This window comes from Streptopelia decaocto (genome assembly GCF_964273445.1).
Source record: "Streptopelia decaocto genome assembly, chromosome: 4".
NCBI lineage: Eukaryota > Metazoa > Chordata > Aves > Columbiformes > Columbidae > Streptopelia > Streptopelia decaocto.
Genome location: NC_138658.1, coordinates 74,043,126 through 74,070,107, shown reverse-complemented (window position 1 = coordinate 74,070,107; position 26,982 = coordinate 74,043,126). Strand labels below are relative to the sequence as shown.

At 38.5% G+C, this 26,982-nt stretch overlaps 2 protein-coding genes across 2 annotated transcripts in view; one reads left to right on the top strand and one right to left on the bottom strand.

The window, feature by feature from the left end:
* CTNNA2 (catenin alpha 2) overlaps positions 1–26,982 on the top strand; it is a 490,369-nt gene that overhangs the window by 325,859 nt on the left and 137,528 nt on the right. The window lies entirely within an intron of this gene.
* Positions 2,904–4,469, bottom strand: LRRTM1 (leucine rich repeat transmembrane neuronal 1; the record flags this gene model as incomplete). Its single annotated transcript, XM_082051002.1, has 1 exon — positions 2,904–4,469. One exon carries the CDS (start codon positions 4,467–4,469, stop codon positions 2,904–2,906), a length of 1,566 nt encoding a protein of 521 aa, XP_081907128.1.

Here is a 26,982-nt window from a genome sequence, read left to right as displayed (position 1 = left end):
AGATTGGAAAATATATGGTTTCCTGAAGTTTAATAAGTGCTGTGCTCTACATGGTGGATCCATCTATCATCCTGCTAAGGATGGCAAATCATCGGTGGTCATTACTTCTCTTAGGGAGAAATGGCAACAGGCAATAGTAAAATCAGCGTTCACTTAGGAAGTCACTGCACCTTTAAAGAGAAATGTTCTGTTCAGTTTACTTGAGCTGTCAATGCAAGACGCATGAAGCACAGGGGTGAATAAATTCCAGAGGCGGAATTGCTCACGTCTTTGCAAATGTAGCTTGAGGTTGCTAACACCAATAAACAGCAGGAGTAATTCCAGAGGGGTGCAATCACTAGCGTGTTTAAAATACAACCCACAAATATGCTAAAAATACATAGAAATACAACCATGGGATGATTGTTTGTCGGTATCACTCTTGCATCAGATTTACGGGGGCAAAACCAAGACTGCACTATATTCCTTATAGCAACAGGAGGTCACTATAGAAATAATGCTAATACATATATATATTACTTTTTTTCTTTTACCATATGCAGACAATGTTTTAACAATCTTGGTTGGTTTTGGAAGCTTCCTGACAAGTAGCTGTAATCAGTTCTGGTTGCAGTGCTGCATGTTGACCTGAGGAAAATATAATATAATCCTAAATCAGAGAGCCAATTTTTCACGGTTAAATTCCTTTTTGATTTCAGAGAAGGGTTTAACGGGGAAAATATGTGTATTTTGGCCCTCAGTTAGCATGGCATAATGTATTTTTGCTTAAAATGGGAGCAGGCACCCAAAGAGACACTCTGCCCTCACTGGTGGGTTCATACATGGACACTCAACCCCTCAGATCTCTTGGGAAATTCGGGATGGATCAGGCCCTTCTGGGTCTGAGGCACAGAAATGTACATTAGTTTAAAGAGAGAAAAGCCAAGTTTTAACAGCCGTAGCTTGTTTCAAAGATGTGGGTGAATTTTCAGTGGCTTTAGTAAAAATGCAGTTGAATTTCATGAGATTTTCTATGAAAAAGGTCTTCTCCCAATACAAAATCTCATTGCTTTCACAGATGACATTATAGTCTCACTAAATAAAAAATGTGAATTAAGAAGCTATCACCCTGTTTAATATTAAACAAAGTAAGAGATAGCAAATAGAGGAAGTTCTGACTCCTAAAAAATAGTATTAGTCAGAAAAAAAGAGAAGATATTCTTTACATTCAAAATTTATAGATAAAATTTGCTGTGCAGGGAAAAAAAATGGGTTATTCGGTGCCTATTCTCTGCATTGTAAGTCTGCTGAAGCTTTTAAAGAGTAGGTGGCAAGGTGGCACTTCGATGCTATAAAATCAGAGGAAAAACCTGTATTAAAACACGTTAGATTCCTGAAATTTTCCTCTATTGATGGTAACCTAAGGATAGAGAAATATTACATAGAAATGTTAGCCAATTCATTATCGTTAGCATTTTATTAGCGCGTAATGCTGTATGAAGAAAATTTCAAGATGCTCTGCCTGCTGTTACAAAGCTACCTCATCTTCATTAGTACGAGAGGGGTTGTTGAAAAGATCAATCGGTAGGTTGTTCACATGCTGGAATGAAAAATCCAAAATACAAGGACAGGAAGCCTTTATTTAAGGGCAGTCAAATAAAACAGCTGTGTGAATCTACATTATTAAATCACTGCTTATAGCCATCAAATCCATTTATCAGTCTTAAGGAGGGTTCATGTACTTTCAGCCTCTGCAGAGATTTTGCGAGTTGTTTTGTTAGTGAAGGCTGGTGGTGGAAGTGGGGGACACGAGACGGGCTTTGCTAGCAGTTTACTATAGACCCAGTAACCCAGGACTGAGTAACTCTCTGTCTTACTCTGATAGTGTTACAGCTGAGGTTTTGCTCTTAAGAGACACTCTGGTTTCACCGCTGAGAACAGAACAGCTTTTGCTCTCCTCCATTCACCACAGTTCACAACACAAGGGTTTCCTTGCTTTTAGTAGATCTCAAGCATAAAAGTGGGGAATACTAGTAAAAGCCCTTAAATTTAGATATATATATATATATATATTTGTCTTTTTATTTTAAAGGAAATTACGCTGAGCACATTTTGGCAGTGTTTTGGTTGTTTGAGTTTTATTATTTGTTGTGGTTTTTTTGTTTTTTTTTAGTGAGACTTTGCAACAACAGTTTTGATATAAAATACTTTCAGGGCTTACGATGCAGTTTTTTATGGATCTTACAGCAAGTAACAAGTGAGCTGTACTTAAAATACTCAGAACCCCTGTCCCAGGGACATGGTCAAAACTTCAGCCTTTCTGAGGTGCACTGGCTCCTTGGACTGACATCCCATTACAGGCAGCACATTAACAGAAGTATAATTCCAGTGTCATGCTTCATATCTCCAGCAACACGATGTAAGGGAATGTGTACTAATTACAATGTGAAGCCATCTGGTTCATTTTAAGCTTTCTATTTTACGTGGCTTCTTTGCTTCTCGACTTTCACTCAGTATGAAGAGGAAAAAAGAGGTTAAACTGTTGCATTTTGTATACAGGGAACAATTCATGTAACATACACCAGGCTGTAAAAACTGTAAATGCTATTTTTTTTTATTTTAAACAGTTTTCTTAGTTTACAAAAGATCAATAATTGGTACCTTTTTACACTCTCAGATTCCTGAATATTGACAGATCTTCAAAGGGAGTATTAGCATATGAAATCTTAAGATTGACTGTCCTGAAGGTTTTTAAGACACCATAAAGCTAAAATGTCGAGTCTTTTAGACAGCCCCTCTTAGCAATTTTGGCAGAGGGGCTTGTCAGAAACACCAGCAAAGCCCAGCAAACCCCCCCTCCCGGTGCCACTGTCTGCCTGCACGCTGTTATTTGGTTGCACACTGTTTAAATCCCCCAAGGAAAATCACACCTCGCATTCCCTCGCTGGCTGCTGGTGACAGGAACAAGATCCGTACTCATTAATGATCACCAGGGCTCCCTCAATGTGGTTGGGTTTATAATCAACGTAATATTCCTGGGCTGACATGGCAGCCATTTGATGCATGGTCTGTTTTTGCTTCTGCTTTCTGCGCTGTGTTACAAAGCACTGTCTTAGTTGCCTTAAGCTGGCTGGAAAGCACTTCCAGGAGACGTACAACACTAAAACCACAATAAGGAAGGAAAAAATCAGTGCCATGGTCCCCGTCACCACTTTGTGGATCTGAACGGCGTTCTCCGAGTTCTCGCCGGGCATGGTCACGGTGATGCCGTACGTCGTTTGGTCCTCGTCGCCGTCCTGCACGTCGTACGTGGCGGTGGCAGAGCCGTAGCTGAACGTTTGGTCGCTGTTGTTGGTTACCGGGGAGAGGGTGTTAACGCTCGTGGGGTCTGCCTCGTCTTCGCACAAGTGAAAAGCGTACACGGCATCCAAAACATCCTCGCCCTGCGCGTAGTCAGGGGTGGCACAGAGCAGGTTGCTGTCGTAGCGCCCCTTGAAGTTGCTCAGCCAAGAGGCCAGGGCGCAAACGTTGCGGCTGCAATCCCAGGAGTTTGCAGAAAGGCTGATGCTAGTGAGGGACTTCCAGGAGTCGAGCACCCGGGAGTCGATGTAGGTCAACCGGTTGGAATCCAGCTGCAGGGATTTGAGGTGAGGTACGCTCTCGAAAACATGAGGTTCGATGTATTCGATTTCATTGCCGGAGAGGTCCATTCTTTCAAGTTGCCATATCCAGTCCAAAGTGTTTACTACAATGGTAACTTTATTCCTTCGCAACCAGAGGGAGTGCAGGGAGATGAGCCTGGGAAAATGAGCTAAATTCACCTTCACCAAGTCATTGTGCTCGAGGTGCAGCTCAGTGAGTTTGAACAAGCCTGCAAAAGAGTTTCGAGCCAGGCTCTTTAACTGATTGTATCCTATGTCTAGAAACTTCAGGCTGCGGCAGTCCTGAAAAATTCTCACTGGCACGAACTTGATGGCGTTGGACCGCATGTGCAAAGTTGTCAGTTTTCTCAGCCCGTGGAACAGGTCGGGCTCCAAAGCCTGTAGGTTGTTGTATGATAAATCCACACTGCGCAAGTTTGGCATGGGTCGGAAAGTGGTGTTGGGCAGTTGGGTGATTTTGTTGGAACTCAGGGTGAGCTCTTTAACTCGCCGCAATTTTTGAAAGGCATTCCCCTCCACTGAGCAAATGTGATTGTGATCCAGATAGAGCCACGTGAGCTGCATTAACCCTGTGAACTGTCCATCATGCAGCTCTGAAAGGCTGTTGTACCGCAGAGACAAGCCCATCATGCCCGACAGGTTGCGAGGCATCTCTGTGAGATTCAGTGATTCACAGTACAAAAGCCTGCCCTCACACCGACAGAGCTGTGGACACCCACTATTCACGGCTGGAAGCATTTTAGAAAAGATACCCAGCGTACACAAAATCAACCCCGGGGGCTTCCTCAGCAGCCAGTTTAAACAGAGACCAATAAGAAGGAAATCCATTAGCAAGAATATTTCCAAATATGCTTGAGAATGTCCATTGAATCTTTTCAAATTCTACATCATATTTTATTTAAGGAAAAAGAAAATAAATGAAAAAAAAAAAAAAAAGGCAGAAAACCAAAGCAAAACAGCAAACAGAACAAACACAGAGGCAAATATTTCACTTTACAGCATGCAGAGCTGTGCAGCATTAAAGTTCACAGACATTCAAAGGTAAAATGATAGTGATTTTGTTCATGTTAAATGCTGCAGCAAAGGAAAAAAAAAAAAATCTTTCTTCATGAAAGAATTTAATTAAAAAGTGTCTTACCCACCCTTTTCCAGAGAGTGACAACCTCCATTCAGTTGCTTCCTTTGTGTTTGGACTAATTATATGCAGAGCTAAAAAAGACCCCTCTGTGCTACAAATTCAGTCCCTTTCAATTTTGTGCAGGGCTGGCAAGCTCACAATGTCTCACTTCGCTTCTGCTCAAAGAGCGAAAGGCTTGTCCAGCTTAGCTTTTGAGCTGACTCCTAGGACCTGCAAGTTTCAGAACTATGTACATGAGCTTGATCTTCTCCTTCTCCCTCTGTCCTTTTTCTCTGCGGTTAACACTGTGGCGTGAAAAAAACTCCAAACTCTTTACTAACGCCTCCACAGGATTTGGCAATCTCTTTAATGTCCGTCATTTGCAACGACCATTGACCGGCACAACCTTTGCTCCGTAGAGAGGTTACCGTTCAGTCACTGACCGGCTAAGGGTAGCTTTATTTCCCATTCTTTGTTCGCTTTGCTTGTTAGGTGATGCTTAGAGCAGAGAGAGACAGCAAGAATCCCTTCCCTTCAGCTGAGCAGTGTGTTGCTAGAGCATGCAGAGGCACCTAGTGTTCACTGAGTGTCGTAAGCTGCTCATGGTTGTACGCCTGCACTCCGCATCTCAGACATGGGCAGATTGAAAAGGGGTTGGGCATAGAAAAGGGAAAAAAAAAAAAAAGAGAGAGAGAGAAACCCAACATTCGAGCGAATCCAGGAAAGTAATATATGCTCTTTGATGAAATGGAAAATACTTTAAGCCTATCTCGCCATTTCTCAAGCAGGCACGCACACACAGCCGCACAAATCATCAAGAGCGAGGCAGTGCTAAGTAGGAAGCTTGAGAATTAGGATTTTTTTATTTGGTTTTTGCTTTTGTTTAAAGTCTGAATTTATAAGCTATTAGCCGGGAGAGGGAGATACTTGATTTCCTGGTTTGCGAAGGAATATATAAACCAATATCTCCGGATTGCTTTTTCTCGCTAATTCTGATGAGGAGATTTGCCTTTTGGAGTCTTGGGGTGGGGGAGTGGGGGGGAACGTGGTTTTATTCTGACATTGTCTAAATAGAGCATGATTTGAAATTCTGTGCGTTCTTTCTCATAGAAATGCAGCCAGAGCTCTGCAAATAGGAATGTCTGGTTTCATATAAGCTTTAATTACATTTGGTCTTTTTCCATCCTGCATATTTCGTGTGTGTTCAACACATGCCTTTCCTAAAGGCTTTTTTTCTTTGCAGTGTGCACTACGGCACACAAAAGTATAATTTTTTGCAGCATAAAGATTACCGTGCTTTTGCAATAAGATCAATGTATAGGTTACTCTGACCAGGTCAGCAGCATGCGAAGAAGGGGTTTAAAACCCAATTAGTTAATAAGTTCTGCAGATTGTGCTAGTTTGTGTTCTGTGCACCAAAAAAGATCCTTGCCTAGTAATTTGCAATCCCCATTATCTATGGGAAATGCATAAACAACGAGATCTCTCTGTAATATTTACTGACTGGAAAATATACGATACTTCTGTCAGGAAAACGCTGGCCATCTTTTCCTATTATGAGACAGAGTCTGAAGCCTGTGTGCTGGTGAACGCGATCAGAACTGACAGCTCGCAATTCTGCATGAATTCTCAGTGAAGAAGTTTCACATGGAAATCCAAGTAACGCCGAAGATTGTGCTAATTTTAAAGCAGCCTCGGTTGTGAAATGCGGGAGGCAGGGCAAGACCGTTCCGTTTGCTTTCTCTTTCACAACTGTATTAATTGGAAAAAGATCTTCTTTTTGAAGTATCTGTTGCAGAGCTGGTGGTTGTGTTTGCGTGCGGCTGGGTGCTGGGGCTGCGTGCTGGTAGACATCAAGGAATGCAGTAATCTGATGCAGTAAAAGTTGTTTTACAGGAGTCCTGGAAAACTGAAGCTCTCGTGCATAAAAATGCATGAAGGAGATTCATTACATATGTATCTACCAAAAAGAAAAGTCTTAAATAAATTACCAATATAAACCACTTCGTGATTTCAGAACCTGGGAATCAATGTGCTTTTATGCTCCTAATTCAGTTTATTTACAGTTTGCTGCTATTCATAGCCCTTGCATTTCAGTGGTCTCTAAGCAAAAATGTGATGTTTTAATAGTGTATGAAACTCTTCTATGTTTTAGCATTTGGGCAGGAAAGCAGAACGTGTTTTTCCTCTCCCAGGATCATGCAGGTTTATTCAAAGCAGGCTGTTTATGCAACAGTCCACTGGTTGCAGTGAACCTTCATTCTTTTTCTCAGTACACAAAAGTAGGAGCTAAAGCAATGACTGAACCAAAGGAAAGAGCATTGACGCAGGAGAAAAGACTAAATAGATGTTGTTCAAGAATATATTCCAGGTTACATTTCTGAATATTTTGATGCAAGTAGCAGGAAAAAAAAAATAGAAAGATGACCTGAACTTTACAGATACCAAAAAAAGGTTGAAAGCAGTAAGGCTGTGTCCCTTAAAAGACAGTACCCTATGAGTCTTCGTGGGGTAGGGCTTAATGCCTTCTCTCATATAACAATTTGGGGAGAGATCTGCAACAGTACCCCTCAAAATGTCAACTCTATCTTTCTTCAAGGAAAGCTGACGTTTTCTGCACATCAGATGACGATAATGATCACTTGGTTACCATCTAAATGCTATGTATGAAGTGAAGAATTCCTCTAGAGGAGATGAAGCTCATTGATACATCACTGTGAAGAGCTGAATACTTTTATTTTTGTTTCACTCGTTCTTCCAGTCACCTGGGATACAGCCTGGATCCCAACCAATCTGCCTATTCCTACACTGGCATATAATCTATTATCATTTGTTTCCAGAGGTAGAAATTAGAGCAGACAGTAGCAAACCTATATAGCATCAGCTGCAAGACTGACAACTGGAATTAGAGACCCAGAATTAATGGCCCTAAGCACACTATCTTACAGCTCTGTCGGAGTTCTATTGCATGAGAGACTTTGCTCTTATTAGTCCAAAATTTGTTTGTAAAAAAGAATCCAGGTAGTCTTAAAATGAGAGACCTCAATGTATGTTTGGGGCTGTGATGCTGAGGCAGAACAGTGATTGAATTCAAGAATTGTGGCACATGGATCTGAAAAGACAAACTTGGGTGAATAAACAGCGTAGCCTGAAATATCTTCTGTAAATTTGTTTTTCTTCTGTATTTTTGAAGTGTACTTTTTTGCCATAAAACTAGGAATCTAATTTGAAGATGATTGTAATGCAAAGGGCTTAATTTCCACTGTCTGAGCTGTTATCACAGCCAAACTGTTAAGTTTACACATTTTCTGAAGTTTCAAAGCCTCTGGCAAATCTCTATAAATTAGCGGATTTAAATTAGCTTTATTAAATGTGCTATTATAAAACATTTTAAGAAGTGCAAACTAAGTTTATATGTGTTTAAGGGGGATTGATTAAATCAACATAAAGTAGGTTACAGAAGACAACCTGAGTAAAGTTTTAGGAAGTTTAGATGGGGAGCTGTTTCTTGGAGTCTAATTCACTGGCATCACCCTGCAGTGATTGCCAAAATTGTTCAGGTTGAAGAAGGAAAACATTTTTCAATGTATTTAGCCTGCATATTTTTAATATTGTATCCAGATTAATGTCATATACCATTTAACTAGCTTCAGAATCATTTCATACTTACTAATTTCACACATTCCATGGCATTACAGTTTGTGCCTGGATATTTAACCTGCCTGAGTTTGCAATACAGTACAGATGGAGTTGGAACAGAGTGAATAACATCAGAATCTGTCCACTAATATCTAGCTATGCATTTATACATCTTTTAATAAATTAACCAACAAAATACGGAAAGAAAAAAATCAGTATATTAAATGCTAAGTATATTTCTTCCTTCTGGTATTTTCTGAGTGGTTTCTATCAGCATAATAAAAAGTGGTACTTCTGGTGGTGATTTTAATTTCCTTTCATGAATGGACAGACTCAAACCTTGATCTTACATGGTAGTCTTTAATTTTCAAGTGCACTGAACCATGGCCTTTTCTATAAAGGAAACATTTAAAAACAGAAAAGGGAAGAAGAAAAAAAAATCATGACTCCAAGTTAAAGCAAATTAAATCTGTTATTTCTCGGGTATTTATATCTTGGTCATCCCTGGCATTTGGCTGGATGTCCCTTCTGTATAGAATTTAGGGTTTCTGCTGATAAGAAGTCCATCACCTATAGAGCATACATCTTTCAGTATATATAAAAATGCACTATATTAATCACGTTTTTGACCAAAATACCCCTGGCGATTAAAGATGTCAGGGTAATAATGATAACTAGCATTAAATTCTAGCAATGCAAAACAGATACATTGGATTTCTTACTACCTTTAAATAATAGACATTCTTATGTAAATCACCTTATTGTTTTTGACAATGTGAGAAACATTTTTCCATCTCATTACAGTCACTCCATTCTCGTCATCAGCCACAGTCAATAGCAGGTCATCATGTATAGCTCTATAAAGACCTGTGTTCAGAACTGTCAATGCAGTGCAGAAATGTCAATTTTTAGGAAAATATATAATTGGAAGTGTCTCTCTCCTCTGTTCATTACTTGTGGACTACTTGAATAAGCTAAAGAGTTACTGACTCTCTTAAGTAGCTGTGAAATTGCCTATGGATTTCTGGATGTGCTGTCAAAGCTCTCACTGGTGTTTTTGGTTGTGGATGTCCAGGTATAAGGGAAAAATGACGACAAGTGAAAACTCTCCTTTTGTGATTAATAAACACGTTGCTGAAGATCGTGTAGCATCCAGGTTAAGCAAAGACTGGTGTGTTACCATCAAGTTACTGGATTGTTGGAACTCCTAGTTTATAGAGAAAGTGGAAATTGAAACCTTGGTTTTCAATTAACTCTTGCTAATTTACATCTCTAAAAATGTCTTGGGAGGTCTTGGAGGAAGCATGTGTCGAGTGTAATGATTAGTAATTGTAAAGTGTTAGTTAGTCATATTTAATTGGAAATCAATTAGTTCTACCTTCAGAAATGCTAAGCTAGACACTCCAGAAAGGTTCATATCAAGACCTTCCCCAGCATATCTGGAAGTGTCAGAGAATGAACTGTAACTGATTTCCAATTAGTTTAAGAGCAAAAAGGACCACAGCTTATCCATACACTTGAATACATCTATTTTGCCCTCTTCTACTGTTAAGAGTTTATCTGCAAGGATTATTTTTTAATAAACTGTAATGCTAAATGGTCTTATTTGTGTTTTATGACTCCTTTTTATGGAAATGATTCTGTTCTTCCGTGGATGTAGCTAATCCAAGAGGACTGTTGATGTCATTGCATCTCATGCTGGTTGGTTGGTTGGTTGGTTGATCTTGATGTTTACTCAAATTCATCAAACCTGTGAGAGGTTGGATGATAATGGGACCATGAATACACTACAAAATGATAGAAGAGGAGAGTTGGTTCAAACTTGGAAAAATCTGCCCTGTAGCCGTATTGATTATGGCCCTAAACCCATCATGTGTCCATGACTTACTGGAATTTTGTGTCCATCTCTGGAAGAACTTCTGTTGGTCAGCAAGATGGCAAATCCCATCTAGGGATGTAGGTATAACCATGCAACAAACTCCTGCTGTAGAGAAGTAACTTGTGTTATGTTAGTATAACCTTCCTGATGCAAACCAGTTCACTCTTTTTATCAACTGTTGTAGGAAAATAGGAAATTAAACATCAACAACATCACTTTGGTGGCAGTAAACACTTCTCAGACTTTCAGGTAGCAGAAAGTAGAGCGAATTTATGAAATCAGTTATAAAAAGCTAGGATGAACAAGTTAAAAACTGTTCCTGGCTGTCTCCTGGAAAGTTCTTACAAACGGATGAAATGCTTTTGGAAACTTTTCCCAGAGCAGGAAAACTGTACTTCTCAGTATTAGACAATCTGTCGCCCTTAATCTGTTTCTTTTGCTCCCTTCCAATTTTCAAGCACAGTCAGAAAAGATGACAAACCTTCTGCTGGCCTTTGTAGGCACATTATTTAAAGAAAAAAGGTCAATGATAAATTTGGTGCTAAGCTAGTATTTTGAAATCGAATAAAGACTTTTCTTGAACTCTCTTCCATCACAGAGGGTACCATTTGAATTGACTCCAGAGGGAATTTTACGGTTAAACTTCACTTTTGGACAATATTATCTGGAAATTGTATCATCTGATATACTCTTAGATCTGATTCCTGGAATTACTGAAGACCTGAACAGTATGAACAGGATTGTGTAGTCATGGAAATAGATGTTGGACTGTAGCAGAGTGCCTATAGCAAGGAGGCAATTGGATCTTGGGCAGACTGTATTATTCTCAGTTATATGTGCTTCTTGGTATATTTTGGCAAACAGAGAAGAGAGGACTTCTATGTTTCCATCCTTCTGCTCCAACGATATCCATAATCCGAAGGGAAAACTCAGCATAAAATTGGTGGAAATGATGGTTGTTTGTGTATGGTGGCTTAGGGGGAGAGTAGCAGGAATCTGAATGATTAGCTCACCCACCGAAGCAATAGTGCAGAAAGCAGGTTGAAGACTTACATTTCAGATAGAAGCCATTGTGATTTTCTGCAAACTTGAAGAAGAGGTTTTGTTGACTACCTGTAATATTTATGGCTTCATTACGTATTATTTGCAACTGATGTAATGTCTAAGAGAAATAATCATGGGTCAGGAGTCTCAGGAGGACATATTTAAAGGCATAACAAAAGATAGTCATGTCTTCTAAAATAAGAGAATAACCTAACCTTTTTCTTAAAAAACAACTTAAAAATACTGAGGCAATACTGAAGATGTTCATATGATGGGGGTGGTTTGTGTGTGGTGTATGTGTAATCTCAGAAACCCAGCTTTGCTTAACAGCTAATTTGATTTTGTGAGCTCCAATGGCAGTATTTGAAATGTGCCTCCCTGGCTCTTGTTTGGTTTTGTTTCAACGTATTGACGTGTCTGCAATAAAGACTTTTTGTATCTTATAAGGAAGAAACATACAACGTAATCAAAACTTTGTGTTGCTTCTTTATTCTCAATAAATGTATAGAGAGGTGTAGTAAATTCTAATAGCGTATCCAAAGATCTTGAATTTACCTGCAATTATATACAAAGCATACAAGAGCCACATTCTCGACATACATAGAATAATAGGAATGTAAATTATCTTCAAATTTTATAAGTTTTTTAACGGTGAAACAGCAGATTTGGGGGGCAAATAGTAACAAATCTGTAGTGCTTACTTCAGATATGTGTCAGAATCATATTTCCTCTCCTACTGCTGTAGTTTTGAAACTTCAATATCAATGTAAAGTGAAGAGCTTATTGTTTCTTAAGACTCAATTTATATTTTAAATGGGTGGAAACATGCATAATCAACTTGAAAAGACAGGAAAAGATCTGCCTGTTTTTCAAGACATAGGACATTTTACTGTGTGTTTTGAATTCTAGAGACCATTTTTAAAGAACACTTGGCTTACTTCTGCTCTTTTTTTGCAGTGCAAATTAATTATAATTTGACAAGAGAGTGCTTGATTTTCTTCTTCAGATTTGGTGTGGAGCCAAGCTTTATTAGTTAGAGCCTCTAAATCAAAATCAAAGGTCAGTATCTGTGAAATGCCCGTGGCTCAAGATATATTGTAGTTCTTTGCCCATTATTCGGAGATTTTTGTCTGTGCAAAGGTGTTTATGTATTTAAGCGGATGCTGTATGGCTGCAGAAAGAAACAAAGCAAACCATTTGTCATTATTATATTTTTAAAGCAATCCTAAAGATGTGGGAAATCGTTGGCATGAAACTCCTGAACTCTGCACTTCTTTGGTGTGGTCTATAAATGCTGACTGAGGGTTCATGTCCCACCGTACCTTGTACCCAGTCATTCCCCTTCTCCCCCCAGCCCTATGGATGATGAGCAGAGAAGCTGCTCCCAAATGTCCCCCAGCATCATCCTTCAGCCCCCAGAATCTCTATGGATCCACCATGTAGGTTGCTCAATGGGGCCCATTTGGGGAATCAGCAGGTAGGGGACAAAAGGTGATTAAGCAGCTACGATAACGATTGCCAAATATTGCAAGAGAGATCAGAAAGGGTGTGAGAATAGCAAGTGGGCATCGTTTATGCACTTAAACAACTGGATCTCGCAGTGTCTGAGCAGAGAGACATAAAGATATCGAGCCTTAAAAAACAACAGCAAAAAAAAAAAATAATCCTAGAAGCAGTACTATGTGTCCCAATCTTCACTTCGCTTCTTCTAATTGTATATAATTTTTTGGTGTCTTCTATGCCTTTGTTCTTCCTACATCTAGGGTTCTTGTGGTTGGTTGGTTGGTTTTGGTTTTCTGTTTCCATGTCTTAATTTCAGGGATTGTCTCTTCGTATGTCCCTGTGTAATGCCCAGCATGGGCTATCTTTCACTATGTCCTAATGAATATAAAATAATCAACAGAGCTTGGGTGTTCAAGTCAATTGTTGGACAAGAATTAGTGAATTACAGTGCTCCCAGCTGTGTAATCTATACAAGTGAGGGTTGGTCACATTGTCTTTCTCCGGTTGAGCTTGGACCATGCACTGATAGAAGGAGCCACTTCTGGTTGTTTTCATGGCCATGAGGGCCACCAAGGCAACAAGCATCAGAAGACACTGAAGATGTAGTGGGAAGAAGCTTCCCTAGTGCAGATGAAGTTGGGAGTTAATTCTGCCCAAAGAAAATCACATTTACAGTAGTTATAAAAACATTTATTGGGAAAATGAAACAAAACAACCCAAACAAACAAACAAAAAAAATATGAAAACAATATTAAAAAAACCTTTGATACATGATGTTTTTTCTTGGGCCATGGAGCCTGTTGGATGCACCTGCAGGACTGCAAAGTAATGCTGACCTTGGGATACTTCCCTGAAACACGTTCAGCTCTGAGGCTTTTGAGATGTGCTCTCTGACTTTCTGGATTTGCTGGCACCATTCTATCCATTAAATACTGATTAGATTTAAGGAATGCAAGAGACCAAATAATGCTATCATCTGTTCCCTACTTATCTTAATAATATTGCCAGTAATATTCCAATATATCAATTCTAGGATATTCTATACCTAACTCAGTGCACGAAAAATAGGGACAGCATGTTTTTTTTTTGTTGCAGAAGCAGAACAAAACCAGTTTATTTATTGATTGGACCTTGCAATATTGCCTAGAGATGAGGGTAAAAAGAGAATTAGCTACTTTCAAGGACTGTTAGAGAAATACATCATTTCTCATAATGTTTGATGAATTGCTTACACTAGTTGTTTTACTTAAAACTGCAATTAAAGATCGCCCTCTAGTCAAAAGAAAAATGTGATAAAAATGTGCCTTGAAACTGGGTAGAAAATTTTCTAAAGCCCTTTGGGATTAATTCCAGTAATTATTCAATCTGACATTTTCTAGAGAAATAACCCTTTATGTCTGAACTCCATTAATCATAATGACATAGTTCACATGTCAGATACTTCTGACCAGTCACTTCATCCACTACATTTAGTGAGAGACTAATAAGCATCCTCACTAAATTTGAGACAATATTAAACTGTTTCCAAAAAATCCCAGTGTGTGTGTGTAGTTTTTAACTGGGTTTTTGTCTTGTGAGGTGGGACATGTTGTGCTCATGTCTACAAATGCACTGAATTTCCAGGCTGTACCTGTCATCAACATCATGTCTCCTGCTAATTTTGTGTAATTTAATTCATATCACTTTAAGGACTTTTTCACCTTTGTGTTCTCCTCTGAACTTCCCTGGAGAGATCTGGTTTGTCTGTCCTGTTGTAAACACTTATTTTATTCATTTGCTTATGTGAATAATTGGTCTTTTGCAAGATTCCTATGTAGGAAATAAAAACTCTGCTTTAGATCATCTAGAAACATAAAAGTGAATACTCTTTTTTTTTTTCCTTGCATATGAACTTATTACACATTATAGCATCTGTACAGTGAATATTGAGTAACTTTCTTTGATGATAAGCAGCTCTCAGAACATTTTTGTTATATTTGTCAGTGTTCCATCAGCTGGAGATATTCCATAGTGATATCTTGTGTTAAAAAATGGTGGTTTAAAAATGCAGTGATTAGGCGCTCATATTTGACAAATTTACCATTCTTTTCAGATCCTGACATATTTTTTCGCTTTTGAAGCTCCAAAGCGGGAACTATCTGTGTTCTGATGAGAAGTGATAAATATAATCTTTGGCTGAATGTGGGTAAAAGCTGTAAGCAAATGAGATTTCTTTTAACACAGTCTCCTCATGCATCTTCCGACTTCTCAAAAGCTAAGAGTGGAGAATAACTCCTTTTCTTTGGAGATTTCATATATATTTTTATGTTACTTATGGAGCAACAGACGATGTACTTAGACTGTTATTGTGACTAATGCTTTCGGTTCAGGATTTTTGCATGTCACTTGTCATTCTTTGCACACTCCAGTAGATGGCAACTCCAGTCTTCCTGACATTTCATCTCCATTCCAACTAGAAACGTTTTCTAGACTCGCCCCCCACATCTCATCTATATAACTAGCGAAGAGTTTCACAGAAACGTGATTCAATTTTACTTTTTTTGAAGTCACTACATAGTATTTGATTTGAACTGAAATGGCACCAAAAAGGAAAAAAATATAACAAAATAGTCCTGTAAGCACCAATTGTCCCGGTTCATAAAACACACATTGATTCCCCTGTAACTTTTAAAAATATTCCAGGAGTTTTCATAAAAAGGATTAGTACCCAAAACTTCTTTTTATGTGAAATAAATGAATGGGTTGGCTGCAAATACAGCATACTGGCTTTAAGTTTGATGGGCTGACTGTAAAGCGTACAGTCCATGCCTCCCCATCATTTATGTTAAAGCATTTATTTTTGCTATGCATGGTAAACACTTCCTCAGGCTTTTAAAATGTTTAAAATTATATGTCTTGGTGAAGTTGATAATGATGTATCTAGATGTGGCTTATCTTGGGTGAGGGCAAGAGCAGGACCAGGGGTTTACTGCATCCTATTAGATATGAGAATATTCTCAGATTGCCCCTCTTGCTCAAAGCGCTGCTATATCCAGCCCGTCTTATTCCTGCTTTTATTCCATCCCATCAATTGTATTAGCAAAGCATCAATGCAGAAGAGTCTACTTCTCCGTTTTCCTCTGCTGACTTTCACAACTTAAATAGTTGCCTGTAGAATCTGAAGACATAAAACAAAGCGTCTCTCTGTGAGTGAATGCCAGACACCAACAACAGGCACAAAAGATTGTGATTGCTCTGCCTGGGATGGAGACTAATGATCATAACAGCCACACAAAAGATTCTTTCTCTCTCTGTATCAAGACTGTAGTTTAATTTTAAAATCACTTCCACTATGTTTAGCAAAGTTCTATTTTGTGGCTGATGGATAAAAAGAGGCAGTGCGAGGCATAGCTATTTTTTATCATTTTTTCTTTAATAAATACAGATCTAACTTCAGAAGAATATATACTGCTTATCAGGTTTTGTTGTTTACCTACTTCGTCCTTAGAGAATTTTCAGTAATTACGTAAGAAACTTTCAAGCCGCCACAGTCTGTAGCATCAATGATGCTATTTGCTTATGGTCATGGATAAAAACATTTATTGTGCTGAGTAAAAGTCCTAAAGCAGAGTGATGTTTAAGGCCAGATTTAGATATTCACATTTTCACAGGTTTAGTAAAAACCTTGGGTTTCAACCCAGACTTGATTACTCTGTGGTGACATTTTTACTCCACAGAAACAGTAGTAAAATAAATTATGCCTATATAGGACAAGCAGAATATTGGTCCATTTAAGCCTGACTGATTTTTATGTAACAAATTAGTGAGCAAGGTAATTAAATCTCTTTTGGATGCCTGTTTCATCTCTGGAAAGAATCCCAAGAACCTCAGAAAACTGGCTTTTGGGTTATATACAGGTCCTGGGCCTACTGCAGCTAAGTGGCTTGTTTCTCATTATTGCATTTAGTGCTACAGAAACTACTCCACCAGAGTCTTTATTAAAACTTGCTTAAGGCTAGCATTTTCCCTTGGGTCAATAATGACTTTAGAGGAATGGATGTAGAAGCTGGATTTGTTCTAGCTACTGGAATGAATTATGTCTCACTGGGGCCCTCAGGCTAGTATTTCAAATTCGCCACCAGGCACTTTGTCAAAAATTGTATTCCAGTATTGAAAAGACCTTGTGCTCCTATTAGTAAATGAAGAGCATACATTTAAAGATCTTCCCCCCCACACAAACTATATGACTATATATTTTGCTCCACTAAGAACCCATTGAAGTGCCACACGAATCAGTGGAGAATGAGGTTTACAAATGTATCCTGAAGACCTCACGCGTCAGGGAGGAGGTTGTCAGCTATTTCCAATTAAACCATGGAGAAAAAGCAAAGCATCAAGCTGACTTCCATGGTGCTCCTACTGGTAAAAGCCATCAAAATCCTACAGCTCATATTCCTGGTGTGAGTATCATATTTATGAGAGGGAAAGTGTGGAAATACCATTTCATCATACAAGTCCTTGTTCACAAGTAATCCAGTCAAGATCAGCATTGCTTCTAGTCTTACAGTGTCACAGAATCATAGAATCATAGGATAGTATGGGTGGGAAAGGACCTTCCCAGCTCCCCCAGTGCCCCCCCTGCCATGAGCAGGGACATCTTCACCAGCTCAGGTTGCTCAGAGCCCCGTCCAGCCTGGCCTGGGATGTCTCCAGGGATGGTTCATCAACCACCTCTCTGGCCAACCTGGGCCAGTGTTTCACCACTGTCATCATAAAAAAAAAATCACTCCTTAAAATTTCTATTCTACTCATATGAGTAGTGCAAGTATTTCTGAAATGTGGTTCCTCAACAAGTGAAAACAACTGGGGTTTTTTTGTTTTTTTTTTTGAGGATTGTTCTGTTTCTTTTTTTTTCTAGTTTGGAAAATCTGCTCATGTTCATCATAAGATAAAATATTGACTTAGGAAAGACCTTGAATTTATGATCCCAAAATCAAATTGCTAGATTTCCCATTACTGGTCTGGCTTTTAAAAATGATCATGTGAAGTTTACAAAATATAGAAGTATAGAAGCATTTGTTCTTTTTCAGTCTGAAGTTTCTGTTGAAATGCAGAGATGTTTGATATTAAAAAGAGATTGGTAATGGATAACAGGCAGACAGGTGTTCATCTTTCCTTTGTGCTTATCAAAGTCTTCCAGTGCATTACTTGAACAGCTCACAAGCACATTCACATTCTCATCTGATTTTTTCTTTTTGACTGAAATTTTCTTGAGTGTTATGTTCAGAGATTTCAAATGCAATGTTACCTAAGAGTTGCCATTAAAATTGGAATCAAACAGTCAATGTTCCGATGGATGTTGCACTTTAACTGCTGTCTGTAGCCCAACATTAAATATAAATAATTATTCTTTATATATGCAGTGAAATTTCCCCTGTAACTATTTCTACAGTCTGTTTATAGCCTAACAATAGCAGGAATTAATTAATTTTGCTACATACCATAATTCTTCTCCTTTTGCTCTACACCATACACCACACTCCTTACTTTTCATTCCGAAGCAGGTTTTCCAGATGTCTGTCTAAAAAACATAATAGAGTGGTATAACCACTACAGAAGACTGTAAAAACATGTTTACTCTGTTGCAATGTATTTATTCTCTATAGGAATTTTAAATAATACAGTTTTAGATAATGGCATGCAAGGTTAATTGAGTAAATTCTGTGTATAGGTAAGCTTTTCTTGACAATTTACAAGGCTGAAAAACATTTCACATGGTAGGAAGAAAAAACTATCTGCATGTGCCATTTGCTATCCAGCCAGCTCAATCAAAATATCAAGAAATAGAAAAAAATATGTGTAGATGCAATATATATAGAATCACAGAATCGTTTCGGTTGGAAAAGACCTTTACAATCACCGAGTCCAACCATAAACCTACCTAACACTGTCAAGTCCACCACTAAACCATGTCCCTGTGATCCATTTCTCTTACGTTGGAAAAAAAATGCAGAGTATTAGTCAAGATATGAGACATCACCTTTTTTTGTGAACTTTCTTGATTTAGTTTCTGCTTTAAGCAGTAGTGGTCCAATACAATAGTGGAACTTATTTTAGGTGCTTATTTTATTTTTATATTTTAAAAATCTTTAAATATGTTAGACTTCAGTGGGGTTTTGTGTGTTTTTTGTTTGGTTTGTGTTTCTGGGGTAGGGTTTGTTTGTTTGTTTTTATAATATGGAGAATAAACACGTTCTGATCTTCTGAAGATCCTCTGGAGCTGAAATGGATTCTCACCAAAATCATGGGATGTGGATTTCTGAAGCACCTTTAAGCTTTGAGTCTTAGCCTTGACAGTAGTTTGGAGCCTTCCTGTAAATCGTCTTTTACTTGTAGTTTCGCATCTAACCCAGTCTTCTCAATTAAATATAAACCACTGTGAATAAGAGTGAAAAAGCTCCTCTGCTCTAATGTGATTCTATCTTTTGGTTATAGCTGGACAAGTCATTCCGACATAAAGGCACTTAGTTCATATAAGTGCAGTAGATTTAAGAAATCACCCAGTCCATCTTTTTGCTGTAATGCAGTCTTAGTTTTGTCATTTCTGACACATCAGCTCTTCCTGTAAACTCCAGAACTCAAGATTTCTCAAGGGAATCTATTCCAATGCTTCACTTTTCAAGTTCTGAGAGTTTAACAAGCCCAGTGTGTCCAAGCTTTTAGTAGTTGGGGGTTTTATGCTGATTTTTGGTAACTGCTTTTGAGCTCTTTGGGACCCATTCTAAATGGTCCATATTTTCTTGATACGCGGTGCCAAATACACCACATGGTAATTGAGCTGAGATCTTGTTAATACAGAGAACAGTTGGCTGCAGTTGTGTTGTTCTGCCTTATACTGGTGTTTGCTGTTTCTGCAGGTGGGTGACACTGGTGACTCCTGTTCACTCCATGATGCACAAAATCCCTTGAATTTCTATGTAGATACTACTCATTCTGTGTTTTACAGCTGCTTCTCCCGACTGAGTGAATATATTGCACATGACCCTACTGGATAACATCTGTCTTTTTTCTTCTCATTTAGGATATAAGTGAAATTTTTCAGAATCATTTTGAATTTTTATTCTGCCCTCTGGAGTACTTCCAGTGCTTCTCAGCTTTGTATCACCTCCAAATTTAATAAGTGTATTCCATGTTCTGTCACCTAGGTCATTAATGACAATATGAAACATTGATGGACCCAGAAAAGACATCTCTCTGCCATTTCTAAGTGAGTCAAAGAATTGCTTTTAGGTAGCAAACTCATCATACGGCATGACTAATTATATTATATTAATGAAACTGTGTAACATAAGGAAGTATCCACATCTAACAATGATGTTGGAAGAACTCACCTACACCAAGATTTCCTTTTCTCCTCTCGATTTTTGCCTGAGCTGACGTTATCTGACTGTTCTTCATTACCATCCAAGGCTCACAGGCAGGACGCAGCAAGAACAAAATAGATTTTCTCCTTCTGACTCTAGGGCAGAGCTGGGAATTTAGAGTCTTGTAATGAGAAAGAAAGAGCATTTTAGTAACATTCATAAGCAATGTAAGACATGTTTCATTCCTCTGTCTGCCCAGAAAGTCAGTAGAGTACGAATAAACTCATTAATTTAAACAAGGAAACCTGCAAGGACTTAACAATAAAAGGGCTTTTCTTCCTATTTTCTCTGGTCACAGGGATGCTTACAGGACTGCGGTCCCCATCTTCACCATTCCCATCCTGTAACACCCTCTCCCACAGAGCTCGGTGATGCTGAGCGTTCACTTACATGCACAAATCGCTCTGTGCTGAATTATGTATTTTCCTAACTTTTATTTTAATATGAAATAAGCTTCTAAAAAATATTTCCAACATTCTACTATGGAAGTAGATACATCTCATTTCTAGCTGTAAAGTTGCTGTGAGAAGACGTACTACATTCATATATCCTGTCTCTATGAGCTCGACATAACATTTGAATTACTGATTACCCACATTATGTGTAAAAATTCATGAAGCTGGACAGCTATGCCCTTGAGGACTCTCAAAGGCATTAACTATTTCATTGAAGTCCTGGAATATGTTATATCCATTAATTTGCATGGACATTTGCCTGCCTTAGACTGTAACACCTCAATGTCACCCCAGTTAGTCAGTGACCATTGTATATGCAGAATATGTTTGCCTAGCAGACTCTTTAACAGCTTTGGTTTGCTGAGTTGAAATAAAGCTTCTGTTATTTTTTTTCAGTAGCATTATTCTCCTGGGAATATACTAAACGAGTTTTGTTTTGCTTTTTTGGGATGATTATTTACAAGCCCACACGCGCACACAATGAATGACAAGCTGATATGATTTTTGTTATCTAAACAGCATTTTGATGAAACTTTGGCTCATATGGAGTAATCTATTATATTATTACTTTCAATTTGTTTGACACCTGCCCAATACTATAGACACTTTTAGCTATCTAAAGTACATCTGCAGCTTCCAGTGCAATAATATTTCTCGGTTTTGAGTATTTTTCTTTATGTTGTTTATCTTCAAAATACCTGTGTGAAGTATTCCTGCTTATAAATAGATAGGGAAGGTAGACAGAGACTAAACTAACAGAACAGACACCACACAGGAATCCTATGCTGAAGCAGAGATTTTGTGCTTCAGAAGCCAAAACTGGCACCCCAGGCATCCAGCCCTTTTCTTCTGTGGCTTGTTACATAAAACTCATCGTGCTCAGCTCGTCCCCACATAACAATTTGGTTTTCATGCCTATAGGGCTGTATTACGTTGATCAGATATGTAAAGAAAAAAAAGAACAGCTTGTCCAGACATGGCTTATTCTTTTTTATTTCTCATTGTTTTATTTTTATCTCAGGTTTTGTTTCGTTGTAACCTGTCTCTCAGAAGAGGTTGACTGTCACACAAGGGCTATTTTACTGACTGTCCGGCATCCAGACACTCACAGTCCTCATCCCTTCAGCCCTTGGTAGACCAGGAAAGTCCTGCTGACTTCTAGGCAAACGTTTCCACCGTGGGGTCTGCAAAGGGCTGGCAGCACACAGACTCAGAGTTATTCTGCTCAATCCTTTTGATATCAGAGCCTTAAAATCTCTATAGAAGTAGTCTGCTGCATCATGTTACGGTTTTTAAATGTTCTGGATAATAGGAAATTTTCCCCAGTGCAGCTTCAAATCTCATGTCTCTTATTAAATGCTGAGGAGATTTTTTTTTTTTTTTTCCCCAGTGTGGTAAAATCTATCATTTCTATCACTAATTATCGTTTTCTTCTCATTTAATCTTGCTGCTACTCCTTCCTGTAGGGCATGAGACAATCCTACTGATTTGTTTTGGGCGTTGCAGCATGAGGCAGCTATATGTCAATGACCGCACAGATTTGAGGTGGCGTATTTTCTGCACCAGAGCATCACCTGTGCAGAAGCATTTGCTAGAACAATCCCAAAGGTAGATCCCAAAGGCAATTCCAGTGCCTTTGGGCTTTGCGTACCTCTAGAAACAGGTAAAGCAGAGTGTGTCTCATGTCACACTGTATCATAGAATCAGAGAATGTTTTGGATCGGAAGGGACCTTCAAATCCCATCCAGTGCCACCCCTGCCATGAGCAGGGACATCTTCACCAGCTCAGGTTGCTCAGAGCCCCGTCCAGCCTGGCCTGGGATGTCTCCAGGGATGGTTCATGCACCACCTCTCTGGCCAGCCTGTTTCAGTCTTGGTTGACTGGCCTAGGAAAGGGAGGTATACCAGCTTCTGGATGGCAGTTGAATATTTTCAGATGCACCATGTCTTGTAGTCACTCACTGTCACAAATTACAGATTAGGGAGCAAATCTCTGCACCATATTTTGTTTCCTTGGTCCTACCTGTGCCACAGACATGGGGAATGCTTGGCCAAGTGGAGTTTTGCCACTGCTGCCTCTGAAAGGATCATTTTGCCCTACAGATGAGTATGTATTTTGGGCATGAACTTCCTCCCTTATGGATTACATGTTCCCTCTCAGTAGTTTCTCTATGCTCCCTTTTCTGTGTCCCGTAGTTTTTTTTCCCCAAGTCAGGCAACCCCAGGGATGCTCCTTTTCCTGCCCAAAAAGGAATCTGGAGCTGGAACTGGACAAAGCACCTATAAACTGGCAATTTTAAGGCAGAAACCACTGACAACACTTTGTAACTCTTTCTCCTCTCTCTGGCAAATCTACATTTGTATGACCAGACTAAGCCCAAGCTCGTCCTTCATTCTTTATGAGGAGCTGGGTTAAAGCACAGCTTATAAATTGAGGGTCAGAAATAACAGCAGGCTTTGAAAGGCAGGAAAACAAGGGCTCCAAAATTGTGAGGTCAAGATTGTGAGTAATGAGAGAAGAGAGAAAATAGGGGCAGAATAGATTCAGAATTTATTTAAAGCAGAAAGTTATTGATATGGAGAAATACAATATGGGGCAATAGCATGAAAAAACCCATAAATGTACAGGTATTGTGAGAAAGCTGCAGGAATTTGATAGGACTGGTAGAAACAGTTTAATTTTGGAGACAAAAATTATATTAGTATAGTGTTTGTAATTTTAGGAGAAAAACATGTCCAACACGATGGACTTACAAACAGGTCCTGGTAACTCAAGATCTACTGAAGCACTTTTGCAGATAGTAGAAAGATACAAAAGCCATATTCATTGGATTTACTCACAGCAGAGAGGAATATAGCAAATGGGTGATACAGTGTGACCTGTTCAGTATATAGAGAAAACAGTGTAATACCAATTTGCTGCTACCTTGGTGTGTTGCCTAATAATTTGGGACTGACAGAGCAGTCAGCATTAAGTCCCTGTGAGTGGCGGGGGATGTCCCCGTAGAACAAGCACTTGATTTAAGTGGGACAAATGAGTTAAATATGGGTCCGTGCCTGTAGACGTGGAAAGCCAAGCTGAAAGTCCATTTCTCTTCCTCATGGCAAAACTTCATCCAGCTGATTCAGTGTGAGCACCCCAGAGCTGAGGAGAAACTCATACAAGAGGAAAAGGTCACATAATGCCCCAAAGAAATTGCTCTAAACTGTGTAATCAATAGGGACGATAAGGAAGATACAAATTTTTTTGTTTTTTCTCCCTCCATTCACCCTATATTTCTGCTTTGAACAGATGTCTTAAAATACTGTGAGGGAAATTTCCAGGAAAGTCTCATATGCTTGAATTTTATTCTGTTTCACAAGTGCAATAATGATTTCAGAGATGACTGATGCTATTATTTTGTTTAGCTTGCAACATTTTGTGTTTCGATTCTCTTTATTTTATTTCCACAAGTAAAAATAACTGTAATGCTAATCACCGTACTAAATTGCTGAAAGAAAAAGAAAGAATATATATATCTATATAATTTCAAATTTTAAATAATATTTTCCTAGGCTTGAGAAATGTTCCCATATGTTTTTTGCTTCCTTCCCAGATTTAAGTGATATTTGTGTCTATGAGGACAGTCATACTAGTCATCAAAAAAACATTCAAGCCTGCCATTCAAAATAAACCTTTGTGTTTATCCTGTACAGCAGGCGAGACTGAAGGCTGAATAGTCAATTGGTCCAAAAATTGGGGACAGCACTGAAGTAAAGAAATGGAAGCAAGGAAGCAGAGGAGAAGTTTTAACTGGGGTATTTTGGGGGACTGCATTTTCAGCAGAAAGGCTTAACAAACAAGGGGGTGTCTCCACTGAAGCCTCATGAGCTCTTTAGGTGTTTTCACAAGTCCAGAAACTACTTCATGTGTGAACGAGGATGACTTGGTGAGGAGGCATAAGAAAGCATATTGACCCATGGCAGCATCTTAACTCAGGGAACAGAAACGCACTGTGGTGGAACTGAAGCAAATTCTTGAACACCTTCACGTAGGCGTTCTGTAGAATATTGAGTGTCTAATGGACAAAACCCCAGCTTTTTTAATGGATGTTTGAAAAAGGGGAAATGAAATTATGAAAAGCACCATGAAGATAGTTCTGATTCAGTTGAAAGAGAAATTACTCATAACACTAGCTAGGCAATCAACTTAAGATTGTTTCTATGGAAAGAAATCAGACAATAAACAATAGAAATTTCACTAACAGGAGTAAACTTTGAATCATATGACTGATGTGGGCAAGAAAAAGTAGGAGAGATGCAAGAATCTAGGAACTGAAGAGACAAATGACTAAATTACCAAGCTCTCCTGCCTGTAATTAGACTTTGTGACAATATTATTCTTATTAATCTGCCTTCACCATGCCCTTTCCCACATCTCAGACTCTTTGGGATGGGAGCAATGAGTCTGAAGACACCGACCTCGATGGAGGGATTTGAGTATTATTCTGGAGGTGTGTCTGTGTGCTTATACATAGGGATAAGCATTTGCATATGTTTGTGTAACAGAAGATAAATGTTAGATAGCATTTACAGGCTTCGCTGAAGTGATTTAGCGGGAGTAGGTGGTTACTGCCCCAGAATGTGGAAGGGGTTTGGTGACATGAGAGAGTAGGAGGATAATTAAGATTGCAAATATTATTTATGTCTTGTAGTTACTGTAGCTAACTCTTCTGTTTCTGGATCTCCAAATCTTTAAGTTCACTCTACATTTCCATATCTTCATTTCATGCAAAATGTTCTTAATTTCGTTTTAGTAAAAGAAACTTCTAACCAATGGGCGTACACAGAGATATTTGAAAGAGTTCCTTAAAACATAAAGCTAAAAGACAAATAAAGAGAACACAAAGTATTGTTTTTTTTAAAAAACATGTGTATTTTAAACAGTGTATACTTTCATAGTGTATATTATGATTTTAAATTGCCATTATTAGGTCTAAGGGTTATGTCTTTCTCATTTTTAGCACAATATGCTGATGCTATCTGCAGGGGATATAAAGAGGGGAGTCACTCTACATGGGTGCTCAGAAAAGAATTTTGAAAGGTATTAAAAATCAAAATTTGTTGAAATGTTGGTATGATATTTATAACATGTTCCAGGAATTGGTAGAGGAGATTCTTCCCCTTCCCCTGGTTTGCTAGTTCAATGCAAATCCTACAACTGGTTCAAATGCAAAATATTTGATAGATACACTGTTGCGGTCATAGAACGTTTATCATAACAAGCTAGTTAAAGCATCATTTAGCTGTATGAATGCTCTCTGATGCTATAGTAATTGATATTTAAAATAAAGACTTGCATAGAAGAATGTTTAGATTGCTGGCTTTTTAAAGTAAATATTGCAGATCATCTTTACAAAACAGAGTATTTCACCCCCTGTTTATGAAGCAGTAAACAGATCTGTTCATTTTCATTGCACTTTTAAAAAGATTATTTTGTCTGAATACTGGTTTTACAGTGTTCAATTAAATACATTGCATTACTTTCAAAGTTAATAATCTTTTACGGTGTGTATCTATGCAGGAAATCACAAAGTAGCTGTTCTTATTTATTACAGTTTAGGTGAAGACGTGTCTCTTGTTTACTGGTAAGAATACAATGTGTGCCCGAATTCTCAGTCCAATTCACTGAATTACCCAGTTGATCCGGCCACTGTTTTGCATCGTTTCCCAGCAGAGCCCAACTGGGATCTCACAGCTCCTACATAAATACCCCATACAGTAGGTGAGAATAGTACAGAGGTCAGAATTTTATTCATTTTAATTATTCTGATTACAAAAAAAAAAAAAAAAAGGAATAAAAGATATATAACAAAATCGCAATGAATCATAGAATTGTTTGGGTCAGAAGGTACATTTAAAGATCATCTGGTCCAACTCCCCTGCCATGAGCAGGGACATCTTTCTCTAGATCACGTTGCTTAAAGCTCTGTCCAATGTGACCTTGAATGTTTCCAGGGAGATGCTTCCATCTTCAAAATTTGAACTTAGAAATTCCTGAAATGCTTGTGAGGGGAAAAAAAAAAATATCTCCATTTGCTCACAGTTTCTTTATTTATATCAGTGTGTCCTCTGGGGAATAATATAGCCTATAAAATCCATGCAGTTAGAGCAGCGCAAAAGGCAATTGGAGTATTTTTCTGTTATTCTTACTAATGTGCTTTGTTTATTTATTTTTTTTCTTGCTAATAACTGTGATGTATAAAATGGTTTATGGTCTCATTCAATGACCTCAGAAGTCAGTGAGCTTCTCCACTCACTG